The following is a 20,589-nucleotide window of genomic DNA, read 5'->3' as shown; positions in this document are numbered from 1 at the left end:
GCTCTTGATATATTGAATCTTGTTTTTAGCGGTAATGAATTCACATGCCATTTCCTGTGATAATCTTTTGCTTCTTCTATTGCTCCACAGAATTCAAACCTTGCATTATTATCAGCTATTCTATTTCCAGATGCTACTGGTCCAGGTAGCTCAGAATGAGCCCTTACATGCCCAATATAAAAGGGGGCTGGCCTTGCCAGCACCGTTTCTTGGAGGTTTTTTAGTAGGGAGGCGATAGGTGATTGGCTTGCTGAAAAAATTGCTGTCTCTATCTGCCTAACGGCTAGTACTGCATACTTACTATCTGAATATATATTGATGTTTTGATTGTGAAACCTTTGTAGAACCAGCATAATGATTAATAGTTCTGTTCGCTGTGCCGATTCACCTGGTACTACCGCTGTTATGACTTTTCCCTCAACCACATAAGCGCCTGTTCCTTTCTTACTGGCATCAGTGAATATAGTGATGGCATTGGCCAAGGGCTCTGATTTGCAAATTTTTGGCCAGATAAGATGTGTATCTTTACAGAACTCAATCAATGGATGTGATGGATAATGATTGTCAAATGATATGGGATAGGATGTCGCCAGGATGGACCACTCATCTATAGTGTTCACAAGGGTGGATAGCTGGCTCTTGTCATAGGGGACTATGCATGAGTCGGGTAGCTTCCCGAGAACTCGTATGCCAGTCTTGATAACTTTGCCTGCCGTTATTGCCACAGCAATGGGATAAGGGGTGATGATTCGGGCAAGACTATTATGTAAATACACCCACTGAAGAGGCCCACCTTGCCATAGTACTCCTGTGGGTGAACCTGGGGATGGTACAACAACGGCATAAATTGGTTTGTCTAGATCGCACCTATCTGCTGTAGTCGAAGCCAATCTTTCCTCAACCAATTGTAGTGCCTTTATAGCCTCGGGCGTGAGCGCCCGTGGAGAGTCCAATTTGGAGTCTCCTGGCAAAATATCAAATAATGGTTTTAATTCTGCATTTGTCAGTTTCAGATAGGGACGAATCCAATTGATATCCCCCAGGAGTTTTTGGAAATCATTTAAGGTCTTTAAATGATCTCTGCGAATTTGAACCTTTTGCGGCTTTACTGTGGAGTCAGTGAGTTGTAGGCCCAGATAGTCCTTTAAATTTGCTGTTTGTATTTTCTCAGAAGCAACAATTAGCCCCCACATCGCTAACTGTTGCTGCAGAAAGGTGAATGCTGAGGTGAGAACCGATGTATTGCTATGACAGATTAGGATATCATCCATATAATGGTAGCAGCAAACATCTGAGAACTTATTCCGTACTGGCAAAAGAGCCTTGCCCACATAGAGCTGACACATAGTGGGACTATTAGCCATACCCTGAGGGAGCACTGTCCATTCATACCGTTGGTCAGGCTCGGAATGATTAACAGCTGGCAAGGTAAAAGCAAACCTCTTCATGTCGTCCGGATGGATCGGGATAGAGAAAAAGCAATCTTTAATATCTATAACAATAGAAGGCCAATCTCTGGGCAGGGCAGTAACAACGGGGAGACCCAGCTGAACAGGCCCCATTATTTGCATCTGATCATTTATCTGTCTCAGATCATGTAATAATCTCCATTTTCCTGACTTTTTCTTTACCACAAATATAGGGGTGTTCCATGGGGATCTTGATTCACGTAAATGCCCTGCCTCAACTTGCTCTCTAACTAATTGTCTAGCAGCCCTCAGTTTTTCTGTAGTTAACGGCCACTGAGGCACCCACCGTGGAGTACTTTCCTTCCAATCTATTTTTATTGCCTCAGTGGCCGCTGGGGAAAACCCTGACCTCCCATGGGTGTTGGGTTAGGGGTCCCTTGCCCCTTGGGCCCGAGACCTTGGCCTGGAACATATCCCATGGCTTTCATCATGTTTCTTGCATTTTCACTATAATGATTCTCAGTAGTTAATACTATATTCATTTGCTCTAACACATCTCGTCCCCAAAGGGTTACAGGGAGAGAACAAACATATGGCTGAAAGACTCCTTTATGACCCTCATCATCTTCCCAATCTAAAGATGCTGCGCTGACATCTGGGCTGTGAGCAATTCCTAGTCCTCTTAATGTTTGATTGGCCTTGACAAGGGGCCATTGCTTTGGCCAATCAGCTAAATTTATAATACTTTTGTCTGCCCCTGTATCTAACAGCCCCCAGAAGGGTTTTCCTCTTATTTTTAAGACTGTCATGGGCCTGTTGCTCATATCCATAGTCAGACACATCAAGTCATTTCCTGTTGATCCAAGCCCTCCATCTCGCAACCTTCCTGTAGACTTATATCTGTCATGGTGGCTGGGCAGGATTAGGAGTTGAGCAATCCTATCCCCAGGGTTGATAATGGTGATGCCTCTTGGAGAGGAAACTAACATTTTTACTTCCCCTGAAAAATCTGGGTCAATAACCCCTGGGTGGATAACGAGACCTCTAAGAGTGGTGGAACTTCTACCCAGAAGTAATCCCACAGTACCCTCTGGCGGGCCCCCATGGAAATCCGAGGGCACCGCCTGCACACCCATTTCAGGGGTTAAGACCATTCGGGTGGTGGCACGCAGGTCAAGTCCGGCTGAGCCTGTGGTGGCTCTTCTGGGTCTGCAGGGGGAAACATCTGTCTCGCCTTCTGCGGCAGCGCCATGACCGCCCCGTACATTTCGTTCGGGCCCCGGGGGGAAAGGCCCTGCTTCCCGTTTTTTGAACTCCCCCAATTATTTGGTGGCAGCCGATTTCCATCCATATCAGTGACTGAGCGGCAATCGCTAGCCCAGTGATTCCCCTTTCTACATCTGGGGCATAGCTGTGGTTTCGGTCCTCCATAACCTTTATTTGGATGCGCCTCTTCCACCTTCACAAATTGGACTGGTTGACTCTGTCTTCCTCCTCGTGCCTGGCTGTTGCGCTGTGGGCAGTCCTTTTTCATATGACCTTCTTGCCCACATAAGAAACACCCTTTGGTCCTAGCCCCATTTGCCCCTTGCAACGCTTGTGCAAAAGCAGCAGCCATGACCTGGCCCTGAACTAGAGGTCCTGTGATATCCCTGCAGACCTTGATAAGACCTGACAAGTCTTTCGCTTTCCAGGGTCTAATGGCTTCTCGGCACCATTTGTTGGCATTTTCAAAAGCCAATTGTTTAACTAGGGGCATAGCCTGGTCTACGTCCCCAAACATCCTACCAGTGGTTTGTATCAACCTGTCCACAAAATCTGCATAGGGCTCATTCGGCCCTTGTAGCACTTTGGATAACTGTCCTTGCAAATCTCCAGCACCCCTTAACGTCTTCCATGCCCTCAAAGCTGCGGTTGCTATCTGGTGATATACCCCTGGCGGATAATTACTTTGTGCCTGTGACCCAAAATATTGTCCCGCACCTGTTAACATGTCTAGGTTCCACTGTGGGTTACCTGCTGCTGCATTTCTTCGCGCCGTGTCCTGGCAATTGTCCTGATTCTGAATCTTCCATTCTAAATATTGCCCACCAGATAAAACTGCTCTAGCCAAGTTACTCCAGTCTTCAGGAGTGAGGTAAAGGCTACCTAGTGTTTCAACCAAAGAAACCGTAAAAGCAGCCTGAGGCCCATAGGACATAACTGCTTCCTTCAGCTGCTTTACGAGTTTAAAATCTAGGGGCTGATGATATCTTTGCTGATGTTGATCTTCCATGACGGGGAAAAACCCTTTTTCTGGCCCTAATACTTCTCTCCAATTCTGTGCGGTGCAGCTCGCACAATAGCAGGCCTTGGCGCAGCAAGGTTTATACGGAGGAGGCCCCTCGTAAGGTGGCGCTGTTGGGGCTGGGCGCGTGGGCATAGGATCTAAGTTATCTACCACTTCCGTCTCTGTTTGTAACTGCGCCATAGCTCCTTCTTTCACTTTTAATTTCAGCTGCGCCATAACTTCCCCCTGCATTTTGAGCTGCGCCATAGCCTTTTTTAGTTCCTCCTCCTTTTTTGCAAGCTCTCTTTTCATTTCTTCCACTCTCTGATCATCGGAGGGACCCCCTCCCGTCACTTTTCTCTTATCACCCAGACGGGCGTTTTCCTCGTCTGAGGTTTCTTCTGAGCTTTCACTTTCAGAACTGGAATCTCTCCAGGATCCTTTGCAAGACTCCTCTTTTACCTGTTCTAAGATCTCTCCTCCCTGTAGAACCGCCTTGCATATGGGTTCGCGGGATGATTGTAAGCAGACCTTCACTAAGGACCAAACAGCGAGAGTTCCCGGCGTAGTGCGCGGGTCGCGCCTGAGGTCCTCCCCTAGATATTCCCATTGGGGAATATTAAGCAATCCCTCCTCTAAGAACCACGGAGCGGTTTGACCCACTTCTTTTAGAAATAAGCGAGCCTTCTTATTTTTCAAAGGGGTCCCATTTGCTTTAAGAATGTCAGTTAGCGGCCCCAGCATTTTATATGCAGCCATCTCGTTTCCCATCCCGGAAAGCTTTCTACGCTCGTCCTCGACTTGAGGAACTTTCCCTGTCACTAGACAGAAATAGGTGCACTCTTTACCTGATCGTCGCCGACTCCGTGCGTCTCTCACGATGAGAATCCCGGGTTTCAGCACCACCTGTCGCTCTCGGCCCGCAAGAACGACTCGGAGACTCACGTAGCGGCGAACCTTCTTCTTTAATCGCTTTTTTTTTCCTCCCTCTTTTACCCTCGGCGCATGCGTTTTTATATAGGCAGTGTTACCCAATCACAATGCAGTGCTCATGCACCTCCTGCCAGAGTGGACCTAAATGAACAGCCAATCATATTCAGTCCCTTACGGCTCTTAGAGTAGGCCTCCTGTACCGGCTCCCGACAGTCATTGTGTTGTTTTATTGGTCATTGTGTTGTTTTATTATCTTCCAGTCTTCTGGCAGTCCTTTCCTTAAGAAATGACATTGAAAATCAGGGTATACATAAACAATGAATTCTGGTACATTGAAAAGAAATTAAAACAATAAAAAAAAATCGGGGTAGCCTTATACATCAACATAAACTAACGTATTAGGTCAGTGAAGTTGTCCCATTCATGTGTTTATTTATTTTATTTTTTTCTTAAAGATTTTATTTATTTGACAGAGAGAGACACAGTGAGAGAGGGAACACAAGCAGGGGGAGTGGAAGAGGGAGAAGCAGGCTTCCCACCAAGTAGGGAGCCCGATGCAGGGCTCCATCCTAGGACCCTGGGATCATCACCTGAGCCAAAGGCAAACACTTAACAACTGAGCCACCCAGCCACCTACATTTCATGTGTTTAATATCTTCACACTAGTCTACTGTTGCTGTCCTCTTTATGGACATGGAGAAGCTTGCCTAACTGCCTAGTTAAATTATTATTGTTATTTTTCAGTCTGGATTCTAATACATCCATGTGAATAAGACTCAGGGAAGATGTTAGAAGAGAATAAAAGTGATTTGCTAGTGATTAAGGTTTAAACTGATTTTTACAAAGTCAAAGATCTTTCAGTTCAAAATTTAAATGATTAAATACAGAAATTTAATTTACCCAGGCAATTTTGTAAATATGAATTTTAGTGAATTTGCTTCATAAAAACAGTATTAAATTTACCTCCTATGAATTTATAAATTGTGTTATTTGAGGTGAAGAAGGGTTATTGGTATGTTTTTACAAAAGGGTTATTTTATTTCTGTTTCTGGAAGGCGGGGAAGGGTAGAAGGAAAGGGGGAGAGAGAGAATCTTAAACAGGCTCCATGCCCACCACCGAGCCCAACACGGGGCATGATCTTGTGACCCCAAGATCGTGACCTGAGCAAAATCAAGAGTCAGACACTTAACTGACTGAGCCCCCAGGTGCCCCAGGATTATTTTATTTTTATCTTACCATATTTGGCTGTTTCTGAATTATGTCAAAATATAAAGACCTGCCTTTAGAGAAAAGCAAGTGGGCAGATATCTTCTCTCCCTTCCCATTCTAGTTTCAAAGCTCTTGGAAGTCATTTAAGTTTTATGTCCTCCTTCTTAATGGTGAGAAGAAGTAGTATGGCATATATAAATGAAGGCAATAATGTGGGGTGGAAAAAACTTGGGAACCCTGGTTTTAGAGTATTATAGTATGGGGGAAAATAGATTTGAGATATATTAGTAATATTCTTTTTTACTGTCTTTAGAAAATGTAAAATAAGGTTGAGTTTTTAGTTTGTACAGCTTAAAAAATTACTTTTAAAGTGTTGCTCTTTGAAATTCTGTAAGTATCTGACAGAGTTTTTCCCTAAGTTTTCCAGTGTTGGTGGGTGTGTGTGTGTGTTTATGGTAGCAACTATTTAGAGAACTATTAAACCTAAATATATAGAATAAACAGAGTACTGTTAAAGTGACTTGTCATGTGATGGGTTTTGTTTTTTTTTTTAAGATTTTATTTATTTAATTGACAGAAAGAGGGAGAGAGTGAGTCCAAGCAGGGGGAGCAGCAGGCAGAGGGAGAAGCAGGCTCCCCACTGAGCAGAGTCCAACATGGGACTCCATCCCAGGACCCTGGGATCATGACCTGAGCCAAAGGCAGATGCTTAACTTACTGAGCCACCCATGTGCTCCTGTCAAATGATGATTTTATTTTATATTTCAAGAAATTGGAATTAATGATTTCTAAAAGCTTAATTTGTTATCTCCTATATATATAGAAGTTTTATGTAGTATTTGGTCATTAATTCTATTTTTTTTTTTTTAAGATTTTATTTATTTATTTGAGAGAGAGTGGTTGACAGAGAGCATGAACAGTAGGGAGGGGAGCAGCAGAGGCAGAGAGATAAGCAGGCTCCCTGCCGAGCAAGGAGCCCAATGTGGGACTCGATCCCAGAACCCTGGGATCATGACCTGAGCCGAAGACAGCTGCTTAACCAACTGAGCCACCCAGGCGTCCCCATTAATTCTATTTTAAATACAACAACTTCAGTATAGCATTGAATAGTGTAGCTCATTTTTTTAAAACTTGGCTCTGGAGAAATCAAAATGAACGTTTTGATTAGCCACTGTCTTTAATCTATCTCTGTTTTTAAAATGAACTCTGTAGATACAATCACACTGTCCAGCAGACTCTTAGCCCCAAGATTGTGAAGCGCACTTAGATTGGACACAGTCATATTAAAAAATAGTGTAAAACTATTATCAGATACAAATAACTCCCATTAGTGATGAAAACAAAGAGAAATAAAAGGTAGGATATTCCCTGAATATAGAGAATACCTGAATCTAAGTTATCCTTTGTATTTAGTGTTTGTATATTTTGCAAATTATTTTATGTACTGAATTTTTAAAATTTTGACTTCTTCTGTCTCTTTCTCTTACAGGTGCCCTTTAAAGAGACAGTATTATGATTATGCACTCTATCTGCTAACAGTTTTATACCATGAGTCTTGGGTAAGTGATTGTGTGTGAATGTTTAATAATTTTGTCAGGATAATTTAGATGGTGTTAACATTTCAAAACAGTCTGTGACAATTAGTCAGTTGAGGATTTAATGAACCACTAAACTACAGATGAAATGTTATAAATAATTTCTACTGACATTGAAATTGAGGACCTTGAAATAGATTATGCAGTCCATCTCAGTTCCATCTTACAGAAATCAGATGACCAAATACTAAATGCCTTTAAAATTCAGAGTTTCTGTCTTCATTTAGAAGATCTGAATTTTTTTTTTCTTTTGTTTGACTTTGGCTGAAAGTTATCAAAGTTATAGAAGGGAGTTCATCTGTATAACTCAAGAATTTAGAATGCATCCTGCTGTTCAAATAAACTTCATAACAAAGCCCCAAAACTTTATAGAAAGGTATTTTAAATATTTATTAAAATTTTTAGTTAACACATAGCCTTTTGTGTGAACATTTCCCTAGTTTACATCAGGGACAATTAAGGGCAATTATTTATTTAATTTTAGTATTAAAAATAGTCTTGTGTCTGAGTTTTTTGAGATTTAATACAGGCATACACATTTATTTATAAGGAAGTTTTTGCTTGAGCATCAACTTACTAATTTAAAGTTGGTATCTAATATGTTTGGGTAACTCAAAGTTTTAAATATTATTTTTAAAAATTAAAATAATTTAAAATATGCATAAATTAATTTTTTTGCAGCTTGCCTAACAGACATGGGATTCAGTAGTATTTTCTATTAGGAACATATGAAGGAATGGAGATAGGAGAGTGTCACTCTCTTTAGATGTTTGAAGGACTTCATATTAAAGAAAGGTTAGATTTGTTTTTCATGACTTTTAGGTATACAACAAGGTAAAAGTAATAGAGAAACAGACTTTGTCACTGAGTACAAACTTTCTAAGAGAGTCCTCTAAAGATGGAGTGTGCTACTTTTAATTGGTAGAGAACGTTCCATCCTTTGGCTACTTAATGGAGATATGGTGGTGAAAGGATCACTCTCTTTGGATAGATAGTTGGATTAGATGCCCTTGGGAATCTCCTGCCATCCCTGAGTTGTTGTAATTGAGTAAACACATGCAACCATTCTCCAGACTGCTCACAGCATTCTCTTCATAATAACAGTAAAACTGTAGCACAAGAGCTTAAGTGGAAAATAAAAGAAAAGGAAATTTTGTTGCCAGGTTACTAAAGAACAAAAAGTAGCTGGTAGCTTTTCTCTTCTGAGGTATTCTAATTATCATAATTTATCCGGATTTTCTAGTTCCTGGCTTCAGGAGCAACATCATAATAGCAGTTAATCTCTCTTTCCTGTCAGTTGATTTTATAAATGCCTTTGGCTTAATATAATTAAGTTCTCTTTTGAACCAGCAACATGGTTGAATTAGCTATAGCTCTATGGCTGATCCTGAAAGAGTTAATACCGAACAATAAAAACTGACCACTTTTGAGTCTCTTTTGCCAGCAGCCTGTAAATTGAATTTGCCCCAAAGGAAATGACAGGCATAAATAAATTCAGTGAAAGTTGACTTACTGGATTCTTTCTGTGGTTCCATGACATAGAATCCAAACAAGTTTGTATTCTGGATTCACACAAGTAGCCTTTGATCTTTAATGCTAATTACTTTGATGCCAGAATAAGTGGCCACATACATCTGTCCTAAACAGATATAATTAAATAATTTCTGTATTAAACTTGGCTCTTAATCCTTTCTAAATAAGTACCATCAATGAAGAAGCTTTAAGAGAATGCAGATGAGCCGTGAAATTTTGCAGAGCTGGTGGAACAGAATTTTTATTGAATTGAAGTTCTTTTTTCCTTCTCTTTCCTTCCTTTCTGGAATTCAGACTTAAAATTGATGTTAGCAAACTGGTATTTAATCAAATATTTAGAGAACCCCCTTTTAATCTGTTTCTTTATTTTTTAACTAGTTTCAGAGTATTTAATACCTAAGGTATCCTTCTCAGCATTCTGACATGCTGATAATAACAAAACTTCCTAGATTTTAACTTCGTGCCATGATATTCTTTAAAGCTTCCACAAGCTTTAAGTTAAGAAATGATCAGATGAAACATTGTAAAATGATTTGCACAAAAGGTAGACACTGGGGGAAGAAAAAAACACTTACTTTATAGAGATCTGAAATCAAATTCCAAGGATTCTTGAATAATTTGATATTTAATTACTAATAGTTCCTTTTTTAAATTTGAATTTTCAACTGTCTTATGTGGATTCCATGATAGTCTTATTGCTAGTCAAAAATACATCTAGCTTTATACTAAATTGGTTCTGGAAAGCCACATAACAAACTTCTGAGTCGGGTAATTTCAGACTCAGAGTTCATTTTTTTTTTTTTTAAGATTTTATTTATTTATTTGACAGAGAAAGATCACAAGCAGGCAGAGAGACAGGCAGAGAGAGAGAGGAGGAAGCAGGCTTCCCACTGAGCAGAGAGCCCAATGTGGGGCTCAACCCCAGGACCGTGGGATCATGACCTGAGCCGAAGGCAGAGGCTTTAACCCACTGAGCCACCCAGGCGCCCCTCAGAGTTCATTTTTGAAGTAAAGAGTTCATGTCAAAGTAAGAAGTTCAGGGGCAGTGGGGTGGCTCAGTTGGTTAAGCATCTCTTTTCAGCTCAGGTCATGATCCCAGGATCCTGGGATTGAGCCCCATGTTAGGCTCCCTGCTCTGTGGAGATCCTGCTTCTCCCTTTCTCTCTATCTCAAATAATAAAATCGTTTAAAAAAAAAAAGTTCATTTTTAAAGCAGACCTTATTGCAGATGTATCTGATAATGAAGAGTCCTTTTGCAGCTCCATCATCACCATTTAATGTTTGGTCTGTGAGTTCCTTATGATGTGTGGAATACATGGAATGCACGTATATTTCCAGGTGATAGTAAAGAACTCTTTTTTTTTTTTTTTAAAGATTTTATTTATTAATTTGACAGAGAGAAATCACAAGTAGATGGAGAGGCAGCCAGAGAGAGAGAGGGAAGCAGGCTCCCTGCTGTGCAGAGAGCCCGATGCGGGACTCGATCCCAGGACCCTGAGATCATGACCTGAGCCGAAGGCAGTGGCTTAACCCACTGAGCCACCCAGGCGCCCCAGTAAAGAACTCTTGAATGATGTTTGTAATGTTGTGTACTCTTTCCTGCATTCAGCAGTAATTTTGTCTTGTGTACCACGTACAGTGCTAGGTATTGCTCAGACTATGAAAGTGAAAGAGCTCTGCCTTTAGGTACCTTTATTTCTGGAGAGAACCAGTAAGTTATAACGTAGTCTGTTTCACTCAGTAACGGAGGTAGGAACACGGTGCTGTGAGAGCCACTGATGAGTATTAATTCTCCCTGGAAGCTTCACAAGAACTGGTGACTGGTTCTGGAAGATAAATAGGAAGATGCAGTAGAGCAGTGGGTGAAGGACTCTGGCCTTGTGGATGTAGAGAGCCGGCGGAAGTTGGGTGTGGCCGGGGTGTAAGGCTGATAGGGCAGAGGTAAGGAGTTGAGACCAGAAAAACAAGTCAGAGCCAGGTTGTGAACAGGTTGTATGGCTTATTTACAGAGTGTAAAATTGTATCCAGAGGGCAAAATTGAGCTGAGGTAGCATTTTACTAGTTGTTTAAGAAAGTACCCCTTTCACTTTTTTAATGTTTATGAAATAGTAAACCATCCGTATAGCAAATGTCAGGTGTGCTTTCATTAAAATGAACTGTTTATTGATTGATGGGGTAAAAGTTTACTGGTTGCCTATTACTTGCTTGGTGTTGTTGCATATGGGGTTTAATATATAAGGAGGAAGACTTTGTCTTTTCCATTGAGGAACACTAGTAGAAACAAGGTTTAGTAGTAAATATTACAAAAGTGTTGTTATATAGTTTACGATGTTGTATAGGTTACTATTTAATTTTTAATTTTTTCTACTTATTGTATATCCTTCAACACTTCAGTTGATACCTGCTTTGAGCCTATTTTTTATGATATAATTGATGTATAATATTATATTTGTTTCAGGTGGTAAAGTGTAATGCTTCCATAACATATGTTATGAAATGATCACATTATGTCTAGTTAACATTCATCCACTCATCACTGCATATAGTTACAAATGTTTTTTTCTTGTGATGAGAACTTTTGAAATTTACTCTTAGTAACTTTCAAATATGCAGTACAGTATTATTAACTGTAGTCACCATGGTGTACATGACATCCCCATGATTTGCTTTCTAACTGGAAGTTTGTACCTATTAACCATCTTCACTCACTTTGCTCAACCCTAGCCTCTAGCAGCCACCAGTTTGTTCTGTTGCTATACGTTGAGGTGTTTTAGATTCCACACATAAATGAGATCATATGTTATATATCTTTCTCTGACTTTTTTTCACTTAGCTTAATGCCTTCAAGAGCCATTCATGTTGTCACAGATGGTAGGAGTTCCTTTTTTTGGCTGAATAATAGTCCATAGTGTATATGTATGTATGCTTGCATACATACACACTTAACTCTTTATCGGTTTATCCATCATTGGACACAGAGATTGTTTCCATGTCTTGGCTATTGTAAATAATGTTGCAGTGAACTTGAGGGTGCAGGTATTTTTTCAAGTTAATGTTCCTTTTCTTTGGATGTATACCCAGAAGTGGAGTTGCTTGATCTTGTGATAGTTATATTTTTAATTTCTTGAGGAACTTCTGTACTGTTTTCCACAGTGGCTGTACTAATTTACATTCCCACCAGCAGTGCACAGAGTTCTGTTTTCTCCGTATCCTTATCAATACTTGTTATTTCTTGTCTTTTTGAGAATAACCATTGTAACAGGTGTGAAGTGTTCTTTCATTGTCTTTCATTGTCCTTTTGATTTGCATTTCACTGGTGACTGATGTGGAACATCTTTTCATGTGTCTTTTAGGCCATCTGTATGTCTTTGGAAAAGTGGGTATTTAGATCTTCTCATTCTCAAATTGTTTTTCTGCTTGAGTTGTTATGAGTTCTTCATATATTTTGGATATTAATTCAGCAGATGAATTTGAGCCTTTTATTCTTTGCATAACTCCTATCTCACATAAATAGCAAGTTATACTGTCTCATCTATATTGGTTAATAGGGCCCTTGACCACAGACAGTTGTGCCATGTATGACTGGAAACAGTTGACTGTTTCCCATGTGTGTTTTTGTTATTCCATATATGTTTTGTCTTTCTGACTGATCATAAGGTCCTCATTAGCATATATCCAACCTTACTGTATTTTGTTCTTCATAGTATCTAGGTCAGTGCTATGTAAGAACACTGAATGTTTAATAATAGTCGTCCATTCTTTTAGATTTCCATAGACCTTTTTTTTTTTTTTTAAAGATTTTATTTATTTATTTGACAGGCAGAGATCACAAGTAGGCAGAGAGGCAAGCAGAGAGAGAGAGGAGGAAGCAGGCTCCCTGCAGAGCAGAGAGCCCAATGCAGGGCTAGATCCCAGGACCCTGGGATCATGACCTGAGCTGAAGGCAGAGGCTTTAACCCACTGAGCCATCCAGGTGCCCGATTTCCATAACCTTTTGAAGTACAAGTCTTCAAAAGTAAGGTGACAAAATATCAAACTCCCTTTTTAGTAAAAACGTAGCATACTTGTTAGATGTTAGCAATGATTAGCTTACTGTTCTAGCTTAATGATCTATTGAGAAAATTATTAATAATCAGCAATCATAATTGTGCCCAGTTTATAAAAAATATCTTTGCAACAGTTTGAGATACTTAATTTTCATGGATGTATGATTTATGTGTAGATTAGGTTTGCTTTTCATTTGATTATGTTTTCTCAAATATTTACAAAGTATTCTTAATTCCTTATTGTTTTGGAAGTTTTCCACAAACATTTGCTTCTATGAGTTTATTTCCTGATGCTAATTTATATTTGACTATGGTAGTATCCTCTGTATTATAGAAAAATAATGGCTGCTGTAACAGGGTACATCTCTTCAATGTGAAATGTATTTATGCATAAACTTCTGAGTAATCTAATTATGCATAAACTAATATTACAGTGTTTATTAAAGAAAAAATAACTAAATACATTAATTGGATTCCCATGATGAGTCTGAGCATTGTTGTAGAGCAGTAACAATAAAGAGTGCTTACTTGCTACCTTTTCCTTGATTCCAGGCAAATAGCACATCTGGCCTTTATTTATTTTTATTTTTATTATTGTTATTGTTATTTTTAGAGAGGGAGCAGAGAGGAGAGAAAGAATCTTTTTTTTTCTTTTTCATAAACATATAATGTATTTTTATCCCCAGGGGTACAGGTTGTGAATCGCCAGGTTTACACAGTTCACAGCACTCACCATAGTATATACCCTCCCCAATGTCCATAATCCCACCCCCCTTTCGGAAACCTCCTCCCCCCAGCAACCTTCAGTTTGTTTTGTGAGATTAAGAGTCACTTATGGTTTGTCTCCCTCCCAATCCCATCTTGTTTCATTCATTCTAGGAAAGAAAGAATCTTTTTTTTTTTTTCCTAAGATTTTATTTATTTTATTTGACGGAGAGAGAGAGATCACAAGTAGGAAGAGAGGCAGGCAGAGACAGAGAGGGAAGCAGGCTCCCTGCTGAGCAGAGGGCCCGATGCGGGGCTCGATCCCAGGACCCTGAGATCATGACCTGAGCTGAAGGCAGCGGCTTCAATCCACTGAGCCACCCAGGCGCCCCGGAAAGAAAGAATCTTAAGCAGGCTCCAAATCTAGCACCCAGCCAGATGTGGGGCTTGGTAGCACAGTCCTGAGATCATGACCTGAGCCAAAATCAAGAGTTCGACACTTAACTGACTGAGTCACCTAGGCTCCCCTTGGCTTTCGTTTTAAAAGAAATTTTTAGTCTTGCTCCAGGAGTCACCTGTGTCTCTTTCTTTTTTACCTTTGCTTTCCAAATGATCACCCTAGATAAAAATAAAAAGGAAACCAAAAAGGGGATGAGGAGTGAGAGAGGAGCTCCATTTTTTTTTTTTTAAGATTTTATTTATTTATTTGACATAGAGAAATAGTGAGAGATGAGCATGATGAGCAGGGGAGAGAGGGAGAAGCAGTTTCCCGCTGAGCAGGGAGCCGCATGCCGGTCTCCATACGAGGATCCTGGGATCATGACTTGAGCCGAAGGCAGACGCTTATCTGATTGAGCTGCCCAGGTGCTCTGAGGAGCTCCATTTTTAAAAAGTGCTTTAAAATGGTGTCTTTTTTCTGAACACAATAGTGTTTAGTGTGTCCATCCATTTTAAATTAGTACTGACTTTGAAGATCAGGAATCAGATTTATCTGTTACAACCTCTTCATGATATAAAGTGAGAAATCAAGATTTAGAGAGATACATAGTTTTTCTCAAGTTTACAGAGTTTGTTGGCTGAGGGACTTGAGACTTGAACTGCAGCTTCAAAGTTCATATTCTTCGCATGGTATCATATTTAGTGTTATTCAACTTTGACTTCTATTAAAACAGATTATTAAATAGGAGATGAAATCAAATCTGCACTTTAGCTGCTAGCTTACTATGTTCTCAAACTGAACAATTGACAGTTGAAAATTTATTTCCAGGGCACCTGGGTGGCTCAGTTGGTTAAGCTTCTGGCTTCAGCTCAGGTCATGATCCCAGTGTCCTGGGATGGAAAGCCCTCTATTAGGCGCCATGCTCAGGGGGGAGCCTACTTTTCCCTCCCCCTTGGCCTCTCCCCCTGCTTGTGCTCTTTCTCTCAAATAAATAAAATCTTTTTAAAAAAAGAAAAAGGAAAGAAAATTTATCCCCCTAACCTGTTTTCAGGTAGTGGTTGCATTAGACTCACCTGGGAAGCTTTTTTTAAATGACGGATCCATGAACTCTACATAATTAACATCTCTAGTGGTGAAACTCAGGAAGGTTTCATTTTAAAGTCTCCACAGAGGAGTCTGATATAAGTTCTGATTGTGAATAATTTCCCCAATCTTTGAGTCTTCTTAATAAAGAAACTACACAGAAGGCTGGTATATCTCTTTTAAGATGGTTTTTGTATATGTGTCTAGTATCAGTTAGTTGAGTGACCGCCTTCAGCTCAGGTCATGATCCTGGAGTCCCAGGATTGAGTCCCGCATTGGGCTCCCAGCTCCACAGGGAGTCCGCTTCTTCCTCTGACCATCTACCCTCTCATGCTCCCTCTTACTTGCTCTCTCTCTCTCAAATAAATAAATAAGATCATAAAAAAAAAAAAAAGAAGAAGGGCAAAAAAATTTGTCCATGATACAGACTTTTTTGACTTGATGTGTTAGGCAATAGGCAGCTGTTCTGTATTCTTGGATGATGGCACAATTAAGGTGACACTTCTCTTTGCTGTCAGGGAAAACATCATATTACATCCTTTAAAAATATTTTCTCTTCCTGTTGCCTACTGCTACCACTCTGAGTCTTCATCATCTTTTAACTATAATAGCCTTATTGATTTTCCCATCCCGTCTATCTTCTGGATTTCTGTTAAAGTAATTGTTTCTAAAAAGCAAATCTATTGTGTCATATTGCTTTATAAAGTCCTTCAGTGAGTGGTTCCCTATTACCCAGGATAAAATCTAACCTACATAGCCTGTCTGTTCACAACAGTTTGCCACCTCATTACCAGTTCTCAGGAAATATAAGCTATGTATTCTGTATCTCAGCCGTAATGAACATAATGTGTTCTTTTATAACTTTACATATGCTGTTCTTTCTGCTTATGATTTTTTTTTCAAATTGATCAGCCTTGCCGATTCATATGAATCTTTTAATACACTTCAGATGTAGCCCGTCCTAGAAGTTATCAGTGTATCCTTTCCTCCTCCTCCTGTTAGCATTCTTCTTATTGCTTCTATGGTAATTGTCTGACTGACCCTGTTAGACTGTGAGATTACTGAGGAGAAGGACGTATCTTTCATTTATTGTTGCATTCCCAACCCCGAGTACAATGTCTGACAAAATAGCATTCAGTAAATTTTTAAAAAACCAATCTGAATTAAATCGAGTTCCTTGACATACTCAGTTAAACATTTGGCCATGGTAACTGAAAGAATTGGCAGTAGTCTTTCTTTTTTTAAAAAATCCACTATGGATATTTACCTCTTCTTATTTTTTATGATTTTCAAATAACTTGAATTTTCTTCTAATGCTTAAACTGTTTTTTCCTCATGTAGCACAATGCCTTACTTATAATCATGAGAAGTGGAATATTACTGTGATTCATGTTCTAGGCAAAGGGAGCTGTAATTAAGATGGTAAAAGGTGACAACTTTGTGTGTTCAGTGGAACAGCTATTTCTTTGCCTTCTGTTACATCAGAATACACTGACCAATGCATGGAATGCAGTGTTTTTCTTTGTATTGAATTTATGCTTACAAGAGGACAAAAAGGTGATAGATGCAATTAAATTATTCTTTTGTTCTTTATATTCTTTTTTACAGTGTATCTGTGTTCCTTGGAATATGTTGTTCTGCCACTAAAAAGCAGTATGATTTGGCAAATTATTTAATGGGTCTGGGCTTCAGTTTTTGGTCTATAAAGCAGATAGTAATAGTACTACCTCATAGGGTTGTTGTGGAAGTTAAGTGAATTATTGTATGTATGGTGCTGACATACGTAGTAAGTATTCTAAAGTAAGTATTCTAATAGCTATATTCATCCCATGCTGCTTTCCTCACCTTGGCCTCCATTCAGTTCCGTGATTATACTGAGGTCTTTGCTATCTCCAGGTCTTTCTGGATGCTCTTTTCTCTGCTGGGGTTGCAGTCTTCCATTTGATTGGCTCCTACTCAACTCCAGGTTTCCTACTAGACTGGCAATTGCAGGACAGCACAGTGTGTGCCTGGCAGGGTAGTTGTGCAATAAAGATTTATTGAGCAAATGAATAATTGAGGCTTTGTAGAAAGGAGAACAGATCGTGTAGAATGAAAGGTTGCTTCCTCTAGGGTTGTAGTCAGAGCAGGTTCTCTCGTTGTAGGCAGGGAAGAAAAAAGAGAGCCCAGATATGTGTATATGTATTATATACACACTCATACAAATTAAATGCTAAAATTATAAATGTTTAGTGGTTGAAGTATTAAAATAGGAGTCTATAGGTTAATCAAACTCTGCCTAAATGGTGATCAATTTAAGCTTAGTGATATTTTTAATTGCCACCCAGTAATTTGAAGATGATATTATTTATACTTTAATATATTGCAGCTACACTTCAAAAGAAGAAACTCTTGGGGCGCCTGGGTGGCTCAGTTGGTTAAGCATCTCCCTTCAGCTCAGGTCATGATCCCGGAGTCCTGGGATCAAGCCCTGCATTGGGTTCCCTGCTCAGCCAGGAGTCTGCTTCTCTCCCTGCCCCTTACCCCACTCATGCTCTCTATCTCTTTTGCTCTTTCTCTTGCTGTCTTTCAAATAAATAAACAAAATCTTTGGGGTTGCGGTGGAGAGACTGGTTGAGGAGTACGTGAGAGTTTATATAGTGCTATCTCTTTTGTATGTGTTTGAAATTTTCTGTAATAGACTCCTTTAAATCACAAAAACAAAATGTATTTAGCCTCATAGAAAATGATTAACTTAGAGGTGCCTGGGTGGTTCAGTCAATGGAGTGTTGGACTCTTGATTTTTGGCTCAGGTCATGATTTCAGGGTCATAGGATCAAGCCCCCAGTTGGGCTCCGTGCACAGCACTAAGTTGGCTTGTCCCTCTTCCTCTGCTCCTCCCCCTGCTAGCATGTGCCCTTTCTCTCTAAAAAAAGAAAGAAAGAATTAGGAAAAAAAAGAAAAGAAAAGAATTAGCTTATAAATTGGATTTTGGGGGCGCCTGGGTGGCTCAGTGGGTTAAAACCTCTGCCTTCGGCTTAGGTCATGATCTCAGGGTCCTGGGATCAAGCCCTGCAACAGGCTCCTTGCTCAGCGGGGACCTGCTTCTCTCTGCCTGCCTCTGCCGACCTGTGATCTCTGTCTGTCAAATAAATAAATAAAATCTTTTTTAAAAAATTGGATTTTGTTCCACTACATTATTATTGTATTTGAATAATGAGGATTTTTTTTCTGTTTTTTATTTCATCAGCAGATGCCTAATACGAACAAGCATAGGTACCCTTTTTCTAAAATGCTTGGATATGAAAACATTCATTTTTAGCCAGGGTACCTAGAGACATCCTGCTTCTCCCCGTACTGCCTAGCACATGGTGGGTTCTCAGGAAATGTTTTGTGAAAGAGTATGCAGGAGCAGTCACAGACCGAAAGGGAGTTTTGTCTGTTGAGCTCTTTCATTGCAATTTATTTGTTGAAGAAACCTTGGGCTCTTGTTTGCTGTGGGCTTTCCCATCATTTGAATTCTGCTGATTGTATCACCATACTATAATTTTTTAAGTTGATAGTTGTATCTAGAGCTTCATCAGATTCTATTTTGACTTTTTAAAAACTACTGTGTAATTAGTATTGTGCTCTTCCATCAGGAAGTCTATGGTATCAGATTATTTTTGTGAAATTTAACACTATTCTTTAAGTTTGAAGTTATAGAAAAATTATGTTTTAGATGGTGAAAATTATAGGCTTTTAAATAAACTTATTTGGGGCGCCTGGGTGGCTCAGTGGGTTAAAGCCTCTGCCTTCGGCTCAGGTCATGATCCCAGAGTCCTGGGATCGAGCCCCGCATCGGGCTCTCTGCTCAGTGGGGAGCCAGCTTCCTCCTCTCTCTCTGTCTGCCTCTCTGCCTGCTTGTGATCTGTCAAATAAATAAATAAAATCTTTTAAAAAATAATAAATAAATAAATAAACTTATTTAAGAAAATTGATCCAGACTAAATTTCCCAAAATTTGTTATTGCAAACTTAAAAAATAAGTTTTGATTTTTATTTGTATAAGACATTGTCTTATTCCATTTAGGTTGCTATAACACAGTACCACAGACTGGTCTGTTTATAAACAAAAGAAATTTGTTTCTTGTTTTTTTGAAGTTTGAGATATCTAAGATCAAAGCATTGGCAGGTTGGGTGTCTAGTGAGGGCTCACTTCCTGTTTCATAAACAGCTATCGTTTTGCTGTCTCCTCACATGGCAGAAGGGGCAAGGGTTTTCTCTGGAAGCTCTTTCACAAGGGTGTTAATCTCATTCATGAGGGCTCCACCTCATGACCTATGTATCTCCCTGTGGCCCGCCAACGCTCGCCCGCGAGGAAGGAAGACCACCGACACAGGATTCTTCTCTATCACGCTTTATTGAAGTGCACTTGGTTGAGGTTTGTAGGGTGATGGAAGCAGGAAGCGCCTGGGTAGAGCCAGGGCTGCACATATATACAGGCTAGCTGGGGCGTGTCTCATTCTGGGGTACGTGGCTCACTATGGTAGGTCAGCCTTGTTGCTGGGCAGAATAAGCTTAAGGCCACGCGTCCAACCACTTGTTTACGAGGCTCTCCGGCGCCATCTTGTAATGGCGGCAACGGGTTGCCACATCTCCCCCTTTTTCTTTTATTTTGCAGTCATGGCTAAAATCAGAGGAGTGTCCCCTAGTAAACATGTCCTCCTTTGCCTAGGGACGGGAGAGAAATGGAGGTACCCGTATGCAGACACTCATGACTTTCAGGGTGGCTCACCCTGTGCACTCCTAGGTGCAAACCACCCGCGGAAAATGCAAGGTTGTCTCTATTCGGGTGCAATGGGCTACTCAAAGCCCTCCGAGTGCAAGAGCACAACCTATGTTTCATTTAACATGCTGAGCCAAGCTTGGGGAGATGTTCCAGCCTCTATAGCGGCAAAGGCACGCGCTATGGCCACCTTCTCTCTTCTGCGAGCCCTCATTACCCTCAGAATTAAGAACAAAGCCACCAGTAGTCCTGCAAACATTAGCATGCCCATGACTCCTACTCCAGGAGTGGTAAAGCACAAGGTGCCTTGAAGGTTGAAATTTGTAGCGTTATAACGCTGTACCTTATTATTGATTTGTTTACAGGGTAAATCAAAAACACATTCTGGAACATACAGATGGGGTAATATTTTTGTCGCGTTTGTGACTGGCATGGGGATGGGCCATGTTCTTGAAACGGCCCAAAAGGTAGCTCCCTCAACTCTGGTCAGGCAGATCATCAGCACTATCAGCATCTCCAGGGTTGGAGTCCATGTCTGCTTCTTTGGTGTTGTCATCGGTTCTTTCATCCAACTTTCGCGTCAGTCGTGATGGCACCCACACCGGATCCGAGCGGTCCTGT

The 20,589-nt window shown here is 40.2% G+C and overlaps 1 protein-coding gene across 1 annotated transcript in view; it reads left to right on the top strand.

Annotated features, from left to right (window-relative positions):
• The window catches only part of LOC309868503 (small ribosomal subunit protein mS35-like), a 53,623-nt gene that overhangs the window by 23,817 nt on the left and 9,217 nt on the right, over nucleotides 1-20,589 (top strand). Inside the window, exon 7 of the mRNA XM_082738429.1 lies at nucleotides 7,311-7,380. Within this exon, the coding sequence (XP_082594555.1) occupies nucleotides 7,311-7,380 (70 nt within the window). The remainder of the gene's footprint in view (nucleotides 1-7,310; nucleotides 7,381-20,589) is intronic.

This window comes from Mustela nivalis, assembly GCF_964662115.1.
Source record: "Mustela nivalis genome assembly, chromosome: 7".
Lineage (NCBI taxonomy): Eukaryota > Metazoa > Chordata > Mammalia > Carnivora > Mustelidae > Mustela > Mustela nivalis.
This window is presented reverse-complemented; position numbering and strand designations above follow the sequence as displayed.